At 33.8% G+C, this 24,577-nt stretch overlaps 1 protein-coding gene across 1 annotated transcript in view; it reads right to left on the bottom strand.

Moving 5' to 3' along the window:
• Positions 1 to 24,577, bottom strand: part of ARID2 (AT-rich interaction domain 2) — a 170,402-nt gene that overhangs the window by 79,564 nt on the left and 66,261 nt on the right. The window contains exon 4 of the mRNA XM_069490313.1: positions 386 to 519. Within this exon, the coding sequence (XP_069346414.1) occupies positions 386 to 519 (134 nt within the window). The remainder of the gene's footprint in view (positions 1 to 385; positions 520 to 24,577) is intronic.

Raw genomic sequence — 24,577 nt, 5'->3', positions numbered from 1 at the left:
CTGGTGCCAGGAATCCCGGTAATTATAAGAAAATTGTAGAAAATCTAACAGATTCTATATGAATATTCTTGGCTTCCCTAATCCCAGCAGAACCTTCCTCTTCTCATTTTTGTGACTATTCAGGATAAATCAATGATCAATCAAAGTAATAAGGAAAAATTTTACTTGAAAGCGTAAGCATTTGTAACTAAATATTTCTGCAACTACAATTCTTAAGCAACCAGTGATAGAATGGGCCCTGATACCAATCAGATATCAATCTTTGAAAGCTGTATTACCCTAGGCCTTGAGTGTTCTCATGTGCAAAGTAAGGGATGAATTCATTGGATGATGTCTGTTTTCCTAATTCAAAACTTTGGCCCTGTTAATGTCCAGTGATATTTACCTGACACACTGTGTTGCTGGTAATTGTAGGAAGATGGAATTGCACCAATAGGAAGCTGTGGCTTTGGATTGCCTGGTGGTACCTCATCATCATCCTCCCCAAAATGATGAACTTTCTCGTACTTTTCTAGGTAACTGAAATAGAAAAACAACACAATAAAGATTTAAAAATAGATTTATGTCTTATTTTTAAACTCCTACCACATACATCTCTTTACCTTTTCTAAATGCCCAAAAATCTAAAAAATAATATAAAAATACCACAAACTCATATATTAGTGGAACAGAAACTTCGGTTTATTAGTAATACTGCAGATAAACTCAATACAACAGTTTTAAAAATATTTTCATATTTTTCAAAAACGGCCATATCACTACTCAAGTAAAAACATAAAAGCAGAGAATAACAAAGGACAACTATAAGTAAAGAATAGTACATTTATTTAGATTTTTTTAAAAAAGTTATACATGGTTGGTCATTGTAAAAGCCAAGTAAAAATGAGAAGATTCCCTAACTCCTGGCTTCTCCATTCTCACTTACCAGAGATAACCACAGGTTCATGTGCACACTTCAGTATATTTTCTATAAATATTTTTATTTATTTTTTTATTTTTATTTATTTTTATTTTTTGAGACAGAGTCTCACTCTGTTGCCCGGGCTAGAGTGAGTGCCGTGGCTTCAGCCTAGCTCACAGCAACCTCAAACTCCTGGGCTCAAGCGATCCTCCTGCCTCAGCCTCCCGAGTAGCTGGGACTACAGGCATGCACCACCATGCCCGGCTAATTTTTTGTATGTATATATTTTAGTTGTCCATATAATTTCTTTCTATTTTTAGTAGAGACGGGGTCTCACTCTTGCTCAGGCTGGTCTCGAACTCCTGACCTCAAGCGATCCACCCGCCTCGGCCTCCCAGAGTGCTAGGATTACAGGCGTGAGCCACCACGCCCGGCCTATAAATATTTTTATTTAATAATATATTTCAGAGATCTAAGCATGTCAATACATACTGTACTACCTCATTCTTTTTAAACAAGTATATAATATTTGATACTATTGATACCTAATAATTTAACCAGTTCTCTAGCAATTCATTTAAGCTATTTTTAGTTTCATGTTTTGCTATCACAAATCATGTCGTGATATACTTAATCTGTACACTTGTTTGAATATTTTCTCTGGATAGACAGTGGAAATGTATCATTTTAAACAGTAATATGGCCAAATTCTAATCCAAAAGTAGTGTGCCTAATACATTTTGAACAATTTATAAGATAGTTCCTATATCCCCCACTGTATCACCATTACTGAGTATAAGCAATATTTTTAATATTAATAATAGGATTAAATTCACAATCTCTTATCACCTACCAATTTAAAATAAAACTTCAAAGTAAGGTTTTAAAATGGGGAAACAATTGGTCAATCCATGTCAAACACCACACTATATTCTAACACATCTGTTACTGTATTTCACAAATAAGAAATTAAACTGATTAATATACTAACTTGCATTTACCTTAGAAAAGTTCTACGTGTGATTATTTAACAGATCAATCCTTCTACAATTCCTGATCCAGGCAAGCGCTAAGTCTATTAGCAGCCAGGCAAAGGCATTATATGTAACCAAAATGTTTGTACCCCCATAATATTCTGGAGGAGGGGGGAAAGCCCTCAGGTTTTTTAGACAGCTGAGGTCAGGGAGATGGGGTGTCAATGAACATATAAGATGATCTCAGAAGTATTATTTTGTTTTGTTTTTAGTACCAAACCTTAATTTTCAAGGTAGAATAAATGGAAGCTACAATTTTACAAATATAAAAACTAATGGCATGGAAAATCATTACCATTCCTCATTCTCCCCTTCCAGCTTTTACAAGGCACAGTATTTCACATCCTTGAGCTTGGAAATAAATTAAACTGTTCCTTTCCATTCCTACCAAGTTCTCTATATAAGCTAATTTTGAGCAGGGAATTCTTTCCTAGCAGGTAGGTTGATAACTAATGAATCCAACACTTTTCTTTACGATTGCAGATATAGCATACCAAAGCAGAGAAATATGCATAGATATAATCCCTGAGTGTTGAAAGGGGTATGCAGCTGGACACATTTCAACCTGATCCTGGGCATGGCCCCAACAGATAGAATTTACAGTCTAAAGACATAAAGCAAAACAAAAAGATGATTAAACAGGGGCAGTCTCTCTCCAGTATAAACCCATAATGGTCTTAAATGGGTAAATGAATCAAGCCTATTCTTTTTGGATTGCTAATGCAGATATCATAGAAAGAAGAGTATATGTAAATTTAGACATAAAAAGCAAACTGGAAAAACAGCTGCTCAAAATTTATGTGACATCTTTTCTGCAAATGAGGCATAATCTGTCACATGAAATCACCTGGATATTAGTACTGATACATGTATTTTAGACAGGTCTTTTAGAATTGATTGAGGCCGGGCGCGGTGGCTCACGCCTGTAATCCTAGCACTCTGGGAGGCCGAAGTGGGCGGATCATTTGAGCTCAGGAGTTCGAGACCAGCCTGAGCAAGAGCGAGACCCCATCTCTACTAAAAATAGAAAGAAATTATATGGACAGCTAAAAATATACATAGAAAAAATTAGCCGGGCATGGTGGTGCATGCCTGTAGTCCCAGCTACTCGGGAGGCTGAGACAGGAGGATTGCTTGAGCCCAGGAGTTTGAGGTTGCTGTGAGCTAGGCTGACGCCACGGCACTCACTCTAGCCTGGGCAACAGAGTGAGACTCTGTCTCAAAAAAAAAAAAATAAAAAAATATAAAAAAAAAAATATAAAAAATATTAAAAAAATAGAATTGATTGAACTCGCTGTAAAATGGTTAAAAAAGACTACAGAGAATGATCTTTGTAAAATAACTGTTATCTAAATATAATCAAAATAACAATGAAGATTTAGAATTTTAAAATCAAACTCTCACAACCAAATAATATGTTTAAGATGCTCTTTTTATTAATAAATTTGTTACTCATAATTGAGCACAGTAGATTTAAAATTGGTATGTTTTTCATTACAGCTGAGAGAGCAAATATTACTAGTAAAGAAACACTATAAATATGAACTAGTCCCTCCCACAACACCCAAAATAGAACATAGGCAATATAGACTGAACTGACAACACAAGCATTATATACTCATAATAAATCACATATATTATTATATACATAAAGCCCTTTATAATTCAAAGTTTCATAAGATTTAAAAAACATATTATTAATACTTCTGGCCCCTTGTGACATTCTAACACTATTCCTCCAGATTCTTTGCACAATTCCAAACCCCCACAATTTATGATTTAGGCTAATGTTTATGATTTTTTAAATTTTTTATTTCCCTGGCTTGCAGGCCAGCACTTGCTCTCATTGCCATCATTAAATATTTCCCACTGAGACAAAAAGATTTTGGCAACCAGTTCTGACTCGTCACTCTCAATAAGTAAGTGCAAAGTCTTTTAGTTTTTAGTTATACTTCTAAAAATTAAAAAGTATTAACAGCTGAGAGAACACAGCTAAAATACAAAGTTATATTTCAAAGTCCAAGTCTTTTGATTTAATTCTCTAACATGACCTTGAGTTTATACACTAAGAGATCTAATGTGTTCACTCATTAAACTGCACATTGACATCACTTTGAATAGTTAACATATTAATCAAACAAATATTTACTGAGCTCCTACAGTACTCTGCCTAGTATACTACATATGTAACTCAAGACTGTAAAATACTGGAATCGAGATGGCAACCCAGTTCAACATTAGGAGGGATGAGTTACATCTTTTTCTTCAACTTGGCATTAATTTATTTCATGGTGGAGACTCTATGCCATAGAAGAAGGCAAATATGAAAAGTTGGCATATAATACAGAATTTATTTTAAATTAAATAATTAAAAAGCTTAAGTGTGACCAATACAATGGAGGAAAATAGTCCACTGAAAATAGCATCAAGAAATATGGATACCATTGCAGTGAATGTGGAGAAATTTAACATACCTCTTGCAGTATCTGACAGATTAAGTAAACAAAAAAAAAATAAACTAGGTTATAGAAGAATATCATCACCCATAAGATTTATTTGACACATAATGATTTTGTTTTCAAATCTCCATGGAAATTATAAAACAGATCAATTCACATAGAAAACCACAGTAAATTTAAGACTAAATATTGTATAGGGTACATTCTCTAATGACAATGCAATTCAAAAATTTTTTCTTAGAAATCAAACCCTTGGAAAATTAACAATAACTTTTTATTATATAAAATTCCAAACCCGCATGTAAAAGTATAGAGTCTAGTAAAACAGTACCTATCAATAGATTCATGATCAATCTTGTATCTTCTCAACCATAATTACTCATCTTTACAACCAACTCTTTCCCAGATTATTTTAAAGCAATTCCAAGATATCATATAATTTCATATATAAATATTTTGGTAGACTACTTGAAAATTAAAAACAACAATAATAACCACCACCACCAATCAAGAAAACTCTTAATTATTCTTGGATCAAGGGAAAAAAAATCAAATGTATATGACAGAAATACTACTATATAAAAAGCCTTTTGACATGTTACAGGAAAAGATGGTCAGGCAAGGACTCATATTCATCTCTCTCCTTAAATCTAATCGCAATGAATTTTAAAGAGTAAAAATAAAGGGTTATTAGCATGACTTCTAAGTTAGAAATTTCTAAAAAAAATTCTGGTGTATTTAAAGCAACTTAAAAGATCCACAAGGCTAACTTACAAAACACTTTTTCAGAGTAGTGGGGTCTAGTGGAAAGTTGAAGACACCCTAGGCCAAAATATATAAAAGGGCAAGTTCAATTTGGATTTCCCTTAGTCACCAAGGAGCTATGTAAGAGTATGTAAGAGTGTTTCATAATGGAACCCGGAGAGTGTCAACTATTTTTAAAAAGTCTCATTGAAAGTTAGGTTGAACCAGGTGGTTTTCCAAGGAAGCAAAGTCCTTTATAAACCTCAGCTTGTACCTTCGTGTCAAAATGAACCCCAAAACTCATGGTTGTGGAGCAACTCTAAGAACCAGCATAGAAAGACTGATGTTATCAAATGATGGGGACCTCCACTGATGTGGTAACTTTAACATGAAACACCAGGCAAAAAATTAAGTATGGTGGCTTGGAAACCATAAAGACAATGAAGTTTCTCAGCCAGGATTGAGAGAGACAGAGAGAGAGAGAGAGAGAGAGAGAGAGAATACGCAGAGCATTAAAGAGATTTAACAATGTAGAAGATCACGTTGGTAATGTACAAGGTAAGCTTTAGAAACTGTTCTACACAGACAGGAAAAGAAGTAATGAAAACAACTGGTAGACAAAAATGAACGACAGGAACTCAAACATAGAAAGAAATAATTTAAAAACTGGTGGTCCTACAGAAGAGACCAGAATAAATGAAACAGAAGCAATAATCATTGATATAACAGAAGAATTTCTTTAACCAAAAGGCTTAAAATATACATCAAAAAGTTTCCTAGGGCTGGGGTGTCAGGGTGAACGGGTTATCAGACAAAACTTAAAGAAAAGCGAAAAACACTCAGACACATCTTCATGACAGATTTAAGCTTCAAAGATAGAAAAGATTCCCAGAACTATCCAGAACCACCACTGCCCCACAAAAAGTTACATGGAACATTTGCACAAGGCTGTCTTCTCTCCCAAATTAATTGCTAGAAGATAATGAACAAATATCAGAGTTTTGAGGAGAAAGGTTATTTCACAGGAATTCCCTACACAACAGAAATTCACTTTCAGATGTATAAAAACTCAGAAAGAATAAAGGCACGCAGCTCTCAGGGCAGGGGGGTGGGGGACACTCAAATAAGTGCTCTTATTGACAGATATATCAAAATTAAGGCATGGTTAGAAACAGAGAATAGAATGGTGGTTACTAAGGCCAGGGGGATAGAGGGAAAGGGGAGATATTGGTCACAAGATACAAACTTTCAGTTATAATATGAATAAGTTCAGGGGATCTAATATACAGCATGGTGATTAAAGTTAACAATACTGAATTATTATACTGTGTTTGAAATCTAATTCCTACCACAAAACAAAAAGGATAAGTAGGTGAGGTGACAGATGTGTTAACTCACTTGATAGTGGTAATCATTTTATAAAAGATGTATACCAAATCATTCCATTGTACAGATTAAAATCATACAATTTCATTTGTCAATTATTTCTCAATAAAACTGGAAAACTTTTTAAAAATTAAGGAATCATTAAGTATCAATACTGATGACTGATAAGCTTAAAAAACATAACACTATTAAAATAATTTGAAAATGATACTCCTGATATGAAGCTCAAGAACATTTCCACAAAGCTGGAGAACAGAGAACGATGCAATAAGAAGATAAGAAGAATTAAAGCTGTACTCTGTGTGTTACTCACACAGGAAGAGTGAACAAAATTGGTTTATTCTCATATTAATATTAATGGAAATACATTCTCAGCTGAGTTTCTAGATTTTTTTCAATTGTTTAACAGCAAAATTAAAATCAGGAGGATCATTACTTTCAAAATCGCCATAAGGAAATTTAAGTGCTAGTGTATATAAATACATAGAGAGGAGGAGAAAAGAATATCCTGTAATGCGGCAATTCCATTCTCAGGCACATATCCAAAAAAAAAAAAAAAAAAAAACTGGATACAACACAAATATCTATAAATGACAGCATAGATATAAACACTGTGGCATATTCATTCAATGAAATACTATATGGCAGTAAAAATTAAACTAACATGAATCTATACAAATAACCATCGACAACAAAATGTTAAGTATAACAATCATTTCAGAAGAATACATTATGATTCCATTTATATGAAGATCATATAAACATGCAAAACACTTTGAATATATTTTTAGCAATATACAAGTATGTGGTAAAATAACAAAGAAAAGCAAGATAATGATCACCACCAAAGATAAGCTAGGATTTACCCCGCTATAGAAAGATGCAATAAAGGAATACAATGGGCTTTAAAGGTATTAGTAAGGTTAATTATTTTTTCTTGGTATAGATAAACTCACATGTATTAAGCTTTTTTGTGCGTATATTTCACAATTTAAAAACATTAAAAAACACCAAAAAAACCAATAGTGAGTTATTTTAAACTATTAAAACAGGTATTTCCATTGCTATGTAAAATGTTTCCAATTATAGAAAAATATTGGAAGTTATCTTGAAAACTGTAGTTTTTTTAAAACTCTAATAAATTTCATAAAAATCGCTGTTAAAAAAAGACTATATATAAAAATAGTAGAAAAACCAATCTATTGGCATATATTAAACACCCCCCCCACCCCCCCAAGACTCTCAAGATTTTATTGTGGAAACCCAGTGATAGTCCAATATTGAAAATTTCACAACATTTAACTCATGTGTAGATCAAAAAAAAATGATATATGTAAACAAAGGATGTCAAAGGGCATTTAATAAAATGAAGTATCCATGCTTTGCTGAAAAAAAAATTAATGAAGAATTCCAGAATACTTCTACTTTCGGATCTCTCTGATGGATCCTTTGTTATGCAACTCAAGGAATTTTCAACATACCCCTTTTCCAGTACAAGCCTTCTCAGGACTTCACAACCCAAATTGAGCTAACAATTTTTGCTTCTTTAGAAAGGTACCCCCCAAAATGGGGCACACACATAAGATACTCCAATAGGGAAAGACATTTAATTTATGGATTGACACTGTCTCCTCCTCCCCTCACTCCATATATCAGGGAGAATATATTACTCATATATTACTCATCCCATCTGAGACAATGTGGAGGGGTTAAAAATGAAACTTTCACTCATTTGTTAGCTCAGCGGTGGGGAATCTGTGGCCTTCTAGGTCCTTAAATGCGGCCTTTTGACTGAATCCAAATTTTACAAAACAAATCCTTTTATTTTTATTAATACATTTTTTTGTCTTTTATGTTTTTTATTTTTAAAATAAACATATTTAAAATACCACAGAATAAAATAAGTTTCAATGAAATAATCCTCCAAGATTGACTGGCATAGTTAGAACATTAGTAAGCCATAAGGGCTAAATTGACAGCTGCTACACTCATGATTTAGTTGTGAATTCCCCCACCTGACTGGCACCACTACCACAAGAAGCTGGTTAGCAAGAGTTTATGGGGGTCCAGTATGCCAGTCTGTTATCAGCTTTTGACAACGGTGCTCTGTGTTTCTGTTTGAAGCAGAATTTGTGAATAGTTGCATAGCTCAACAGTATTTTTTAATTCTGTCTGCTTAACAGCCCATCATGTCAAAGAAGACCAAGAGAATGCTAAAGGAAGAAAACATTTTTTAATCAGGATTGGAAACTGCAGTATTATCTTGTTTCTGCTAAAGATAAGATGATTTGCTTGCTTTGTGATACTGCACTATCAACACTAAAAAATTCAATGCTCATCAGCATTATAACACTCATAAGGACCACAAATATTTTAAATTAGAGAAAGAGGTGCAAATTTCTGTACTGCAGAAATTAAAAGATGAAAAGCAAAAGCAGTTCTTTCAGCAGCAGTAAGACCTGGAAATAATGCCACTGAAGCAACTTATAAAGTAGCTTATATACTCGGAGGGGGGAAGGAAAGTCATTCAGTGATGTAGAAATTGTGAACAAATGCACTGTCCAAGTTGTAGGATGCTTAGACGCCGATAACATTTCTAAGTATAAACAACTGCCCCTTTCAAGGAGAACCATAACTGATCATTAGCCTTCAACTTAACAACTTCATGCAATACTTCAAAAGGAAAATATATATTATTCAATCACTTTGGATGAATCAACTGATACTACTGACTCGGCACACGTTTTATACTTCATTCAGGTCATAACAGAAGATTTTCTTTGCTACTAAGTTACTCACTTTGGGCACTCTTGGGAACAGAACACAGGGAATAGATATCTCCAACAACTTTCAAGATAAATGTCATGAAGTTGGACTTAATTTGGTCAATTTAGTGAGTGTATATACAGATGGTGCACCTTCCATTACAAGAAAACATGGGGGGTTTACTGCACAGATTTAAAAAAAGTATTAGCAGATACAGATTCTCTCATTTCTTTTCATTGTATCTTGCATCAGCAAAATCTGTGCTAAAGCTACTATTTTAACTGACACTTTGCAACAGGTATGGTTAACTATATTCATGCAAATGCAACATGGCATCATCAGTTATATAACATGCTAAAGTAGAAAGATGAGGTATTCAGTGTGGAGCTGCCACATTCTAAAATGTGTTGGCTATGACAGGGACAGGTGTTAGGCAAAATTTTATCTCTATGAGAACAGATAGTTAAATTTTATGAAGAACAGAATCAGCAATGTGAATTACTGAAAGAAGGTTTCTATAGGAATACAGCATTTCTGTGTGATATGTCAAATCAAAATGACTTGAATATTTCTTTGCAAGATAAAACTAAGTCTATATATGACATGTGGCAAAAAAAAAAAAAAATCCAAGTATTTCGGAAAAAGCTACCTTTTTTCAAAATACTTCTTCTTCAAAGGGAAATTTCAGATGAACATTTTCCCCAGTTAGCAAAGGTCACTGATGAGCAGGATGATATATGGGAATCATATGAAGAATATGCAACTGTTATAGACTTATTATTTAGAAAATGCAGTGAAAGCTTCACTGACTCTAAGAATCATGACATCACATTCAAACTCACCTCGTTATCACTAAGGCACCTATATAACTACAGATGGAATTGATTGAGCTCTCAGAGGATCACATTTTAAAGTCGTTGTTTGATGCTAAGAAAGATCCAGCTGAAATACAGAAAAATGCAGAATACCCATGCCTTCAGCAACATGCCTGAAAAATGCTTTCTTGAATTTCAACTACTGCTGCAAATCTACATTCTCCTACCTAACCCAAATCAAGATGTCCTTAAGGTCACAAATGACTGATACCCATCTACAGGATCAACTGAAACTGCAGACTTCCATGCTACAACCAAATATTCAAATACTTTCCAACAAAAAGCAGACAATAAAGTCATTAAAAAGGTTAGTTATCTTTAAAATGAACAAATAGTTTTCATTTTTTGAAATTATTAAATACATAGATTTTTATAAATATACAATTTTACGTATATCTAATTGAAGTTTCTTGAATGAAGTCTTATTTGATTACAACTAAATTAATGCAATCTTCCAACATGAAAAGGTTCCCCACCCTTGTGTTAGCTTTTGACCAATGGAATCTTTACTCATTCATTACATTCCATGTACTAATGTCTGTGTATGTCTAGGTTAAATGGATTTAAGGATAATATTATCTAATTTTAGCTAAAATGTCTCTCATAAAAAGGACAAAAGATTGATGGATTCCTCCAAAGAAACCACAGCTTGAATAATGCAAGCAAAACTAAGCAAGAAAATGGCAAAGTAGACACTTGTAACATGAGCTTACTGTCAACCATACTATGAAATTGACAATGCAATCAGATATGAAAGGATTAGGCCAAAAAATTTTCAAAATTACCAAAAAAAAAAAAAAATCTGAACTGTGGGTTTACATGCTCTTGTCTTAAGTTAGTGCTACACTTTTTGTTACTCGATGATTTGTAAGATGCTTACAACTAAGTATCCAGAATTTAAAGACAAACTTCTTCATTTAGGAATATTTTTCAAGTCACTGAAACTTAATCAAGTGCTTTTTAAAGCTTAAAATTAAATATTACTTCAAGTAAGTATATTGAGAAATATTTACCAAAGTCATTTTGGATGCTAACTTCTGTGTCACTGGAGATAGATTTATTCATTTTCTCATGATAAAAATGGCTAAATTGATAGTATGTGGAAGATGTGGCAACAAAACAAATACTGTTGGAAATAAGAAAACACTATTGAAGAGCTGAAGAAATAAGGATTAGAGCAAATTACACTGTGTGGGCAGTTTCTATATAGCTGAATTCAAGTACAGATGTTTCTAACATGTCTGTCTGAGCTTATGGTATTTACTAGATTTTCTCTCAAAAATGAAATTCACAAATAACTAATTTTTGGTGACTCATTAAAGGAAAGCTGTACCATGGAAAATATATTCTCATAAGCAAATGACTTCTTTTTAGAAAAAATTTTTTTCAGGAAACATGTTAAATCTACTCCATGCCATAATGAAGAAGCAGCTTCTTTAACTGGAAAAGGGAAGAGACTACAGGGTAAGATTAAACCTGTGAAAATCATTTATTGCCTCATCCACAGGCAGGCCAATGTAGCAAAGAAGTTGGACATCAGCAATGCCAAAAGTGCTACAGGATAATTTCAATGTAGTCAACCATATAAAAACAAAGTTTTTGATATACAATAAAATTTTCCCATATACTTCATAATGAGATATGAAGTTTCTATGAAAAATCTTTTTTACCACACAGTCTGAATGGATATCTCAGTGAAGAGTACTTATAAATGCTGCCAACCTTATCTTTTCAAAAGTCCCAAATTTGCTAACTTTTCCCGTAACAACATTAGCTAATAAGCAGTATTTCACTCAGCAGATTATTTAGAAAACAAAACAAAGCAATAAAGACGCTTAATCTACCCTGTAAGGTAAAGGTAAAATTTTAACAATAAACAACGCAACTACTTTTAAAAAGAAACTTATGCAATAGAGAACTTTTATTTTAAAGGCTGTTTTTTTAAAAGGTATTTTCCTTCTATCAAGTGACTTTTTTGCTGAAAATACTGTGCACATTGTCATATTAAAACTTTCATATCTACACTGAACTAGAAAAAAAGAATTTTCCAAACTAAAAATTTCCGTTAAGTTTCTACAGGCTTTGAACCCTTTAAAAACAATTTTTATATTGCTATATATTCATACTTTTCTTCAGAACAATAAAACAAAGAATTCATACGTCCTCTATCCAGATACACCAATTGTTTACATGTTCCTTCATGTGCCTTATCATATTCTCTCTCTCTCTCTCGCTTGCTCGCTCTGTCTCTCACCCACCTTCCCTCCCTACACACATACTTTTTTTCATGAACCATTTAAAATAAGTTGGTTCTCACTGTTTTTCATGACCTTGACATCTTTCAAGAGTTTAGGGCAGGCCGGGCATGGTGGCTCACGTCTGTAATCCTGGCACTCTGGGAGGCCAGGGTGGGAAGACTGCTTGAGTCCAGGAGTTACAGACCAGTCTGAGCATGAGTGAGACCAGTCTCTACAAAAAACAGAAAAATTACCCGGGCATGGTGGTACGAGCCTGTACTACCAATTACTCTGTAGGCTGAGGCAGGAGGATTGCTTGAGCCCAGGAGTGGGAGGTTACAGTCAGCTATAATGCCACCACTGCACGCTAGCCTGGGTGACAGAGCGAGACTCTGTCACAAAAAAACTTTCAAGAAAAAAAACCAGGGCCGGGCGCGGTGGCTCACACCTGTAATCCTAGCACTCTGGGAGGCCGAGGTGGGCGGATCGTTTGAGCTCAGGAGTTCGAGACCAGCCTGAGCAAGAGCGAGACCCCATCTCTACTAAAAATAGAAAGAAATTATATGGACAGCTAAAAAAATATATATATAGAAAACATTAGCCGGGCATGGTGGTGCATGCCTGTAGTCCCAGCTACTCAGGAGGCTGAGACAGGAGGATCGCTTGAGCTCAGGAGTTTGAGGTTGCTGTGAGCTAGGCTGACGCCACGGCACTCACTCTAGCCCGGGCAACAGAGTGAGACTCTGTCTCAAAAAAAAAAAAAAAAAGAAAAAAAACCAGTATAGGATAGTTATTTTGTATAATATCCCTCAATTTAGGTGTATCTGATGTTTCTTCATTAATTAAATTAGACACAAAGAATGCATTTTGGAAAGAATACGACTGATGTGAATTGGTATCCTAGTGCACTGTTCTAGATGCTTAGAATACTTAGTAAACAAACAGACAAATATTCCCAACCCAATGGAGCTAGCTAACATTCTCATGGGGGGAGAAAAATAAACAATGAGAATAATGTACTTTTTAAAAAGATCATAAAAGCTTTTTATCTGGTTAATAATTTAAAATATAATTTACTTCATTTTATTTATCATCTGAAAAATTTACTTTTTGTATATTTCTATCTCAATACACCTAGGTTTTATTTGAGAGATATACCCTAATTTTTCACTCTTAAGAATATAATCATAGTCTAAAGAACAGAAAAGTCGAGAGGAAAACACCAAGAGTTCTTGGATGTAAAGCTAGATGAAAGAAATAACTTATGAAACTTTGAGTTGTCTCCAGTTAGAGAATGAATAAAAGCACTTCCAGGTTTAAGAAGAATCATTACAATTTAATAGGCTGAAGAAGTTTTTATTGTTTCCTGCAAGTATGTGTAAGAAAAGAAGGGTTGTCTTAGTTATTAAGCAGCTAAAATTAAGGACTGCATTGTTTATTTGTTGATAGTCTGCATTCAAGTACCCTACTATTTGGAGAACTGTCCAAAGTGATGGGCAGTAAAGTCTGGCCTCACACTGAAAACACTAAAGGGGTGAAAAAAGCCTACTCTCCACTTCCAGGCAGCTATAACATGGGCATATAACTCAATCTTGTCCAAATGGATACTCTTGCATGAAAATTTGAATTTTTAGGGAATAACAAACATAGGTTATTCAAAGTAATGGTAGTAGGAGTTGAGAGACCAATTCCTGGTTCTCCAGACTTCCTGCAAATTTCTTTTCTTCTGAAATTTGCCAGGATTGATTTACATTGTTTATAACTGGTTACAGTCTATGACCCAATAATTTCACTTCTAGAAATTTATCCTATATGGCTTGCTGGCGAAGACTAGGATAAGGATGTAGAATACTACAGTAGTTTTTGACAACAAAAGACTTGAGGGGGTGCGGGGGGGAACCCACATGTTCAAACAATAGGAAACCACTGTTTTAGATTCTTAGATTAAGCTGTAAAAAAAAGAATCAGGTCTCTATATACTCATATGTAATTTTAGAGAGTGCAGAACAACCGTGTATATGGTATATTTCTATCTATATAATAAAAAGGAGATCAGCTATACACTTGCATGTCATCAAAGTATTTCTGGAATAGAATAAACAATCCATAATAGTGGTTGCCTTCATAGTGGAGACTTTCCAACCCTTTATGTTATTTGAATTTTTCTTTTTTTTTTAAACAATATGTTTGACACTTCTCAATAAAAAGGGTTAATTGAAAATGGCAAATCTATTAAAAGGTAAAATACCATGCTCATGGATCGGAAAAAATCAACACTGTTAAAATGTCTATACTACCCAAAGTAATCTACAGATTCAACACAATCCCTATTAAAATATCAGCATATTTTGCAGATCTAGAAAAAATAATTCTATGCTTCATATGGAACCAGAGAAGACCCCGAATAGCAAATGCAACCTTAAGCAAAAAGAACAAATTGGGAGGTATCAATTTACCAGACTTAAAGCTATACTACAAGGATACAATAACAAAAAAGCATGGTACTGGCACAAGAACAGAAACATAGACCAATGGAAAACTGGACAGCTACATGTAAAAGACCGAAACAGGATCCACATCTCTCACCTCTCACAAAAATCAACTTATAATGGATAACACACTTAAACCTAAGGCATGAAACCATAAGAATTCTAGAAGAAAATTCTGGAAAAACTCTTATAGACATAGGCCTAAGCAAAGAATTTATGAAGAAGACCCCAAAAGCAATCACAGCAACAACAAAAATAAATAAATGGGACCTGGACCTGATCAAATTAAAAAGCTTCTGCACAGTCAAAGAAACTATTACTAGAGCAAACAGACAACCTACATAATGGGAGAAAATATTTGCATGCTATATATCCAATAAAGGGCTGATAACTAGAATCAATATGGAACTCAAGAAAATCAGCAAGAAAAATAATCAAACAACCCCATTAAAAAGTGGGCAAAGGACACAAACAGATCTTTTTGAAAGAGATAGACTGATGGCCAAAAAAAATATGAAAAAATGCTCAACATCCCTAGTCATCAGGGAAATGCAAATAAAAAACCACAATGAGATATCACTTAACTTCAGTGAGAACGACTTTTACCAAAAAGTCCCAAAACTACAAATGTTGGCATGGATGAGGAGAGACAGGAACACTCAAACACTGCCGGTCGGATTGCAAACTAATACAACCTCTATGGAAAGTAGTATAGAGATACCTCAAAGAACTAAAAGTAGAACTATCATTTGATCCAACAATCCCACTACTGGAAATCTACCCAAAGGAAAAAAAGACATCTGTACTCTAATGTTTATAGCAGCACAATTCACAATTGCAAAGATGTGGAAACAAATGCCCATCAATATATGAGTGGATTAATATATATCATGGAGTACTACTCAGCCATAAAAAAAAAATGATGAACTACCTATCGTATTATCCTGGATGGAGATGGAGCCCATTCTTCTAAATGAAGTATCACAAGAATGGAAAAATAAGCACCACATGTACTCACCATTAAATTGGTACTTATTGATCAACACTAATGTGCACATATGGGAAGTAACATTCATAGGATGTCAGGCAGGTGGAAGGGAGGAGAAGGGGATGGGTAAATCCATACCTAACGGATGCAGTTCGCACTGTGTGGGGGATGGACACACTTGTTGGGCAGTGCAAAGGCAATTTATGTAACTAAAGTGTTTGTATCCCTGTAATACTCTGAAATTAAAACAAAACAGAATAAAGAGATAAATAAATGGAACAAAGAATCGTAATATAAAAATGTAGCATTTCAAATATGTGTGAGTAAAGAATAGCATATTCAATAATTAATTCTAGGATACCTCATTTATTATTGGAAAACAAAATAAATTAACTTTGTACCTAATACTATACTAACCAAAGTAAATGCCAGGTGAATTAGAAATTTAAATGTAACTTTTTTAAAAAAGAAGAAAATACATTTATAATATTAAAGAGTGAGGAAGACCCTTTTCAGTGTAAGAAGTATCACCCACAAAGATTAATATATTTACCTCATGAAAATTTAAAAACTCTTAAGGTAAAAAGTAAAACAATGCTAAATGATAAAAACCTGGAAAAATATTTTGTGTGTATCTTAAACTACTTGAAGTTATTATGAAAGGGATTGATATAATTTTTTAAATGGACAATGATATGATTTTTTGAAAAAGGAATATTTGATGCATGGGAGACATGCAGATTTTAAAATGTGAAATAGGTAAAAAATATATAATATCCAGTTTTGGCAAAGGTAAACAGAAACTCACACAGAATAGAAACATATGGTGGTACATCTTTTCTGGAGGATAATTGGACAATTGGGGAACTGGTATACTAAGTTTCATGCAAGAAAAGTCCATGTGGCTAATAAAAATGGTGGTGTAAAAGAATACTTAGTAATATGTAAAAATATTTTATATACTATAATAAAAAATTAGAAAATGCGATGCATAGCATGACTCTATTTAAAATATTCATTTCACAAGTGAGTATATTTGAAATATATATAAAAATTTTATCAAGGAAAAAGGAGTACAGGTAGAGAAGTTATTCATTCTGAGTGCAGAGGGAGGAGAAAAAAATGACTTAAGATATAAATCATTTTGAAGTGGTAGGAAAAAGAGTTGTAAAAAAAAAAAAATCTAAATGCCAGTTTCTATTTTCTTAGTACATTAGAAGGATACCTAAAAAGCATATGGCAGGTAGGAGTAGGGACTGGGGAATTTAAGCAAAGTAATAAAACATTAAAATGGCTTTTGTAGAAAAAGGGAATGTGGTTATTTCATGAGATGGTTATTTCATGAGATGGTACCCAGGTAGCAGCAGTAGTGTTATCTAGGGAAAGAGAGGTTTTAAACTTGGAAAAAAGAAGTTTGAGGGTGACAGGAAGTGGGTAGGAGGGGCAGGAAGAGAAATAGGAAGGAAATGAAGGGAAGAAAACAATGAAGAAGAGATGAGCAAAGAGGATGAGAAGAAAGGAAAAGGATGGGGGAGGAAGAAATAAATTGGGAGGTATGAAAGACAAGGGAAGGGCAAAGGAATAGGAAGGGAAGAAAAGGCAGGCTGAGGAGGAAGAAAGCAGGGCTGAGTACCACTAGAAAAGACTGATGATATAAAAGAGTTTATACTAAATGAAATAGGATATCCAGAGGCACCATGGAGTACTGTAGTTAGCCGGAAAAATGTGTCTGTATGAGAAAAGGAGTAGACTTGTAGTCATACAGTGGGTAGAAATGATCCTTTACAGGGTGAAGGTTCTAGATAGGACTTTGACAGTGGCATATGGTGGGTGCATAAGTGGCATACGGTGGGGTATAATATACCCCTGTACTAAAATGCATCCTTCATAAATGACTGGGTTTATTTCTGAATTATTACAAAAGGTAAAATCTATTTACATTTCCTAAATAATTTAAGAACTCTTTCAGGTTTAGAAATCTAAGATTATAAAAACTCTAGGAAACAGAAAAAGGACAGGGATGGAAACTTACAAGATAATAAGTTTTAGACTGAAATGAGAAAAAGAACAGCACTAATGGTAAAAAAGTCCTCTGGAAAGCTGAGAAAGAGGGGGTAAACATTATCATGCTAAATCACTCAAGACAAAAATAATAACTAAGTAGGCAGAATATTATGGAATTCCTTTTCAGAGTTCTACCACATAAAATATAAATTAGTTTCATTATTTAATAACTGCATTTTGTTTTCTGACCTCAGACATGAAACTGAATGCTCTGGCTAAATGAGAAAGAAAAATCTCTTATCCTCAGGAGAGTCAGGCTTGTTTAACCAATTAAAGTACACAGGACAAATGCTTCCTATCACCAGGATAACACCATCAGAACAAAGAGCACATTGGGAGCTCTCCCTGGTTCTGCAGTTGGCCCTGGCTACCTGAGACCTGATCTAAACTCTAGTTCTTCTAACACTAAATCGAAGCTACTACTTCAATGCTGATTTATTTGCCTGAATTCCCATGTCTTATTCTAGCAAATTATACACTTACTTGTGCCTCTATAAGCGTATTATTTCAAAGATTATTAGAAACTGCATAAAATATAGAGATAGAGCAAAAGGTTCCAGTGTAGGTCATTTATGCAAGATGTTTTTGTCATATTTTCCAATAATTTAAAAAATTAATAACCAAAATATAAAAGCATAGTAGTACTAATGAATCCAAATAAAAGTATCCTCCTATGCATATAAGAAAGCACTAGATTAATCATAGGCTATATGGTCAACTATCTCTAGGAATTAGTCTTTCTAAAAAAAAAATTCACCTTTGAGCTTATCCTTATTCAATTACTTTATCTACTCTCAAAACATCTGTAGATCTTTGGTGTTTTCCCCCTTTCTGATATTAGTATCCATTTTATTACATTTACTTGTTTAAAAAAACACACACAACCATATCATATAAGAAATACTTCCAGAATCTAAGCACCCAAAACATTAACTACGGAAGATAACCAGAATTCCCCAAGTCACAACACAGAAATCACGGAGAGTAACTTTTAAATTTAGTAAATAACTGCCATTCATTCTTAGGAGAAAAAAAATATGGTAGCTTTGGTTGCACTTATTTATTAATAGAATGCGCAACACAAAAATGACCTACAAAGAATCAAGATACTACAATGTAAAAGTTTGTTTGAATGACTGGACATTCCAACAGACACAGTAGCTTTAATAAAGATGATTTACAATGGAAACAGAGAAGAACAAATAGCTTTAGAAAGCTATTTTTTAAATTTTTTATAGAGATGAAGTCTCGCTTTGTTACAAACACCGGTCTCAAACTCCCAGCCTCAAGTAATCCTCCCACCTTGGCCTCCCAAAGTGATGGGATTACAGGTGTGAGCCACTGCATCCAGCCTATATGTATAATTCTTGAGTTTGAAGGACAAACATATTTACTACATGCAATTCTAAATCTGTTTAACTATCTTATTTAAATGAACATGTATATAAATCTTTAAAAAATAGGCTATATTTTGAATATATTAAAAAATAGTACTAACAATTGCTTTGCTATAAAGTAGTAAAATTTTAAATCCAAATGTTTTCCTTATAAGAAGTTACAAACTATGAAAAAAAATTTTGCTAAAATATTATTAAATCATTAGAAAAGACTACACTGCTGAAAAAGTGAGTACACATTTCCATACCATCATATTAGTAAGTCAATTCACAATTTCTCAAAAGTAGAGTAGGGTCTGATAAAATGAACATATGCAACTTCTCACTATTATTGTTTTACATGTTAGACTTCTTTCAAGTAAAATAATAAAAGAACATGTTAAATTGGAAATTACAGATTATTTAATAAAAAACATGCTGTTTAAATGAAGTTTTGATGAAAACACTGTGAAGGACTTTTGTTTCCTAAAAAAAGAAACACAAGATCTGAAATGGGTATTTCTACTTCCAGATATTTACATCTATGCTCCTACTGACAACCAGAAAAGCTGAAATATGTATATTGTTTAATTGTTCAAAGGCATCAGAGAATGAGAAATTAGCGAAGACATTGAATCAAGAAGTAAAAGAAAACAGAAATCCAGAAAACCAAACAGCATTTGGGGCCATCTTTGCCTTGGGAGCACTGTGGAAAAGGTGATTGGGCCAGAGCAGAATGTTTGATAGCCTAGACAATTATAAAATTGAATTAAGGTGATCCTAGATTGCTAATGCTCTCAGATTCCTGTCATAAGCAAACTATTCAAAATAAACTCTGAAGAAAAACAATACAAGTTCAGTTCTCAAGTTATGTGTATAAACAATTGTTAAGTACAGTCCAGTATACAATCAGAGACAACCAGAAAAACCAGAAGGCAATAGATATAAGCCAACAAAATCCTTATCTGCAGTTTTGCTTTGTGCAGTTTCAGTTACCTGTGGTCAACCACGTGATCCTAAAATATTAAATGGAAAATTCTAGAAATAACAATTCAAAAGTTTTAAATTGCCATTGTTCTGAGTAGCACAATGAAATCTTGTGCCATCTCCCTTATGTGCCACCCCCCTTATAATCACCCCCAAAGGAGGGACATAAATTCTCCTTTGTCCAGCATATGTACTCTGCATGCACTACCAGCCCACCGGTCACTTAGTAGCCCTCTGTGTTACCAGATCAACTGTCATGGTATGACAGTGCTTGTGTTCAAGGAACCCTTATTTTACTTAATAATGGCTCCAAAGCACAAGAGTAGTGATGTTAGCAATTTGAATATGCCAAAGAGAAGCCATAAAGTGCTTCTTTTAAGGGAAAAGGCAAAAGTTCTGGACTTAGTAAGGAAAGAAAAAAAATTGTATGCTGAAGTTGCTAAGACCTATGGTAACAACAAATCTATCTGTGAAATTGTGGACAAGGAAAAAGAAATTTGTGCTAGTTTTATTGCTGCAACTCATATTACAAAAGTTATGGCCACAGTGTATGGTAAGTGCTTAGTTGAGAAGGAAAAGGTATTAAATTTATGGGTGGAAGATACGAACAGAAACAAATTCTTATCGACAGCAATTGGGTTCAGTAGTACCTGAGGGTTCAGGCATCCAATGGGGGTCCTGGAACATATTCTCAAGGATAAGGGGGAAAGTACTGTAAAAAGACACTCACAAATGCTCTAAATACTGGGATTATCATAGACTACAATCCCAGGCAATATTAAAAAGAATTCATACCTGCTTATAACATGTAAGAGTATAGAAAACCAAAGAGAAAAACAATTATTAAAGACAGAGGAAAAACAGGACATTTTCTTCAAAAAGCAAGAACAGAAAGACATTCAAGTACTTAACTCACTAGAAACAATGGAAACCAGAGGCAATGGAATTAAATTTTCACTGTGTTCTAAAAAACAAAAAAACCTGAAAATTTAAATTCAACATCCAGGCCGGGCACGGTGGCTCACGCCTGTAATCCTAGCTCTCTGGTAGGCCAAGACAGGTGGATCGTTTGAGCTCAGGAGTTCGAGACCAGCCTGAGCAAGAGCGAGACCCCATCTCTACTAAAAATAGAAAGAAATTATATGGACAGCTAAAAATATATATAGAAAAAATTAGCCGGGCACGGTGGTGTATGCCTGTAGTCCCAGCTACTCAGGAGGCTGAGACAGGAGGATCGCTTGTGCCCAGGAGTTTGAGGTTGCTGTGAGGTAGGCTGACGCCACAGCACTCACTCTAGCCCAAGCAACAGAGTGAGACTCTGTCTCAAAAAAAAATAAATAAAATAAATAAATAAATAAATTCAACATCCAGAGAATATATCATTCAAAAACAAAAACATTTCCTAATATCCAGAAACTATTTTTTTGTTTTTGTTCCAGCAGATATGAACTGAAACACAAAAGGTTTTCTTTAGGCAGAGGGATAATGATTACAACGGAAGTATGGAAATGTAATGAAGAACCATGAATACACATATCTTATTGATATATTGTCTTCTTCAATTTAAATATAGACAGAATAAAAATATACAATACTCATGGCATATATGGCATATAAATCAGAGGCAGTTATATAGTTAAAATATTCTAAGGTCTTTCAATTTATGGGAAAAGGATAAAAGCACCAAATATTAGACATTGATAAATCAAGGGTGAATGTTATCAGTGTAAATACCCACACCATAAAAAACATATTAAAGACATAAAGAAAATTCCTCAGTTAATTCAAATAAGGTAAAAAGGAGAAATATGTATATTAAAAAAACAAGTAGACAGATAAAAATGCAAAATAAGACATTAGATTTAAACCTAAATATATCACCAGTTGTATTAAATATAAACAGACTAAACATTCAAGTTAATAAAACAAAGATTCTCCAACTATATATTTTTTTTAAGACAGGGTCTCAATTTGTTGCCCAGGCTAGAGTATAGTGGCATTGTCATAGTTCACTGCAACCTCAAACTCCTGAGCTCAAGTGATCCTCCTGCCTCAGCCTCCCAAGTAGCTGGGACTACAGGTGCGTGCCACCACACCTGGATAATTTTTTCTATTTTTAGTAGAAAAATAGAAAAAAATAGGCTTGCTCTTGCCCAGGCTGGTCTTGAATTCCCAACCTCAAGAGATCCTCCTGCCTCAGCCTCCCAGAGTGCTAGAATTACAGGCGTGAGCCACTGGGCCTGGCTCCAAATACATTTTAAAAATTTAACTATTAACATGCTATTTATCCAGAACGTTGAAAATTTTAAAATGTAAATACTACCCAAATATTAGCTGATATAGCTATATTAATATCAGATAAGAGTTTAACATAAAATCTTTATTAAGGCTAATTTTATAAAGATAAGATAGTCAATTTTCTAACAAGCAAAGGTTCAATTCACCATGAAGATATTACCATTTTAACTTTGACCTAGTAAGAGCCCCAAAATATATCATACAAAAATTGACAGAACTCAAAGATGAAATAAGACAAATACACAATTTTTATGATAGTTTCACTTTTTAAACATATTTCTTTTAATAACTGAAGAAACAACAAAAACCCAGTAAGGACATAGTTTTACCTACATGTTATTAACAAACAAACTAATGGACATACTGCATATAAAGCACTGCAGAATATACTCATAAGCACACAAAGAACATATAAAAAAATTTACCAAATATAAAATAAATTTCAAGCAATAGGAATCATATATAACGTTCTCTGACCACAATGCAAATAAATCAGGTAAGAGTAACAAAAAGACTGGAAAATCCCCATGTTTGGAAATTAAGAAATAATACTTTTAAATAACCCAAAAGACAAAGAAGAAATCCTAATACTGCAGAACACAGAAAAACATTTTTAACTTAATCATAATAAACAAGGACATGCAAAACTTGTGGTAACCAGCTAAAAGCAGTACTTAAGAGAGAAATGTGTAGTCTTAAAAGCACAAATATTAAAAAGATAAAAATTGATGAGCATCTATCTCAAAAAGTTTAAAAAAACAATATCAAAATAAACTCAAGGAAAACCGATGAAAGAGAATAAAGGATGAAATTAAAAATTATTGAAATAAAAAACTAATATAATATAGAAAATCAACAAATTCCAAAGTGGTTTCTTAGAAAACACTAATAAAGTTGATGACTCTCGGCTGGGTGCAGTGGCTCACGCCTGTAATCCTAGCACTCTGGGAGGCCGAGGCGGGTGGATCGCTCGAGGTCAGGAGTTCGAGACCAGCCTGAGTAAGAGCAAGACCCCGTCTCTACTAAAAATAGAAAGACATTATACGGACAACTAAAAATCTATATAGAAAAAATTAGCCGGGCATAGTGGCGCATGCCTGTAGTCCCAGCTACTCGGGAGGCTGAGGCAGGAGGATCGCTTAAGCCGAGGAGTCTGAGGTTGCTGTGAGCTAAGCTGACGCCATGGCACTCACTCTAGCCTGGGCAACAAAGTGAGACTCTGTCTCAACAAAAAAAAAAAAAAAAAAAAGAAAGAAAAAAGAAAAAGAGTTCATCATAACCCTGATAGCAAAACCCAATAAGGACATTTCAGGAAAAGAAAAGGCCAAATCACCTATAAATACAGATATAAAATTATAAATACAATATTAGCAAATTGAATACTAGAATGTATATAAAGGATAATACTTTATGACCAAGTTGACTTTATTCTAGGAATTAAGATTGATGTAACATTTTAAAATGTGATTGGCTAAACTTAAAGAACACAGGAGACAAATCATATGATAATCTCAATAGACGCATTAAAGGTATTTTATAAAATTTAATGTTTATTTGCAATTAAAAGAAAACAGGTTACTATGTGACACCATTAGAATTGCTATTATTACAAAAAAAAAAAAACAGAAAATATGTGTTGGTAAAGATGTGAAGAAACTGGTAGCTTTGTGCACTGCTAGTAGGAATGTAAAATGGCGTAGCCCCTATGGGAAACATAGTGTAGTTCCTCAAAAAATCAATAATCGAATTACCATATAATCCACGAATTCCACTTATGGGCATATAACCAAAAAAAATTAAAGTAGGGACTTGAAAGATTATTTATACACCCACGTTCATAGCAGCATTATTCACAACAGCCAAAAGGAAGAAGCAGTGCAAGTGTTCACTGATGAATGAAAAGATAAAAAAGAAAACAGAAAAACCTATTCTCAAAGTAGGAATACAGTTCCTTATTTGATAAAGCGTATTTA

Source organism: Eulemur rufifrons, chromosome 16 (genome assembly GCF_041146395.1).
Source record: "Eulemur rufifrons isolate Redbay chromosome 16, OSU_ERuf_1, whole genome shotgun sequence".
NCBI classification, from domain to species: Eukaryota; Metazoa; Chordata; class Mammalia; order Primates; family Lemuridae; genus Eulemur; species Eulemur rufifrons.
This window is presented reverse-complemented; position numbering and strand designations above follow the sequence as displayed.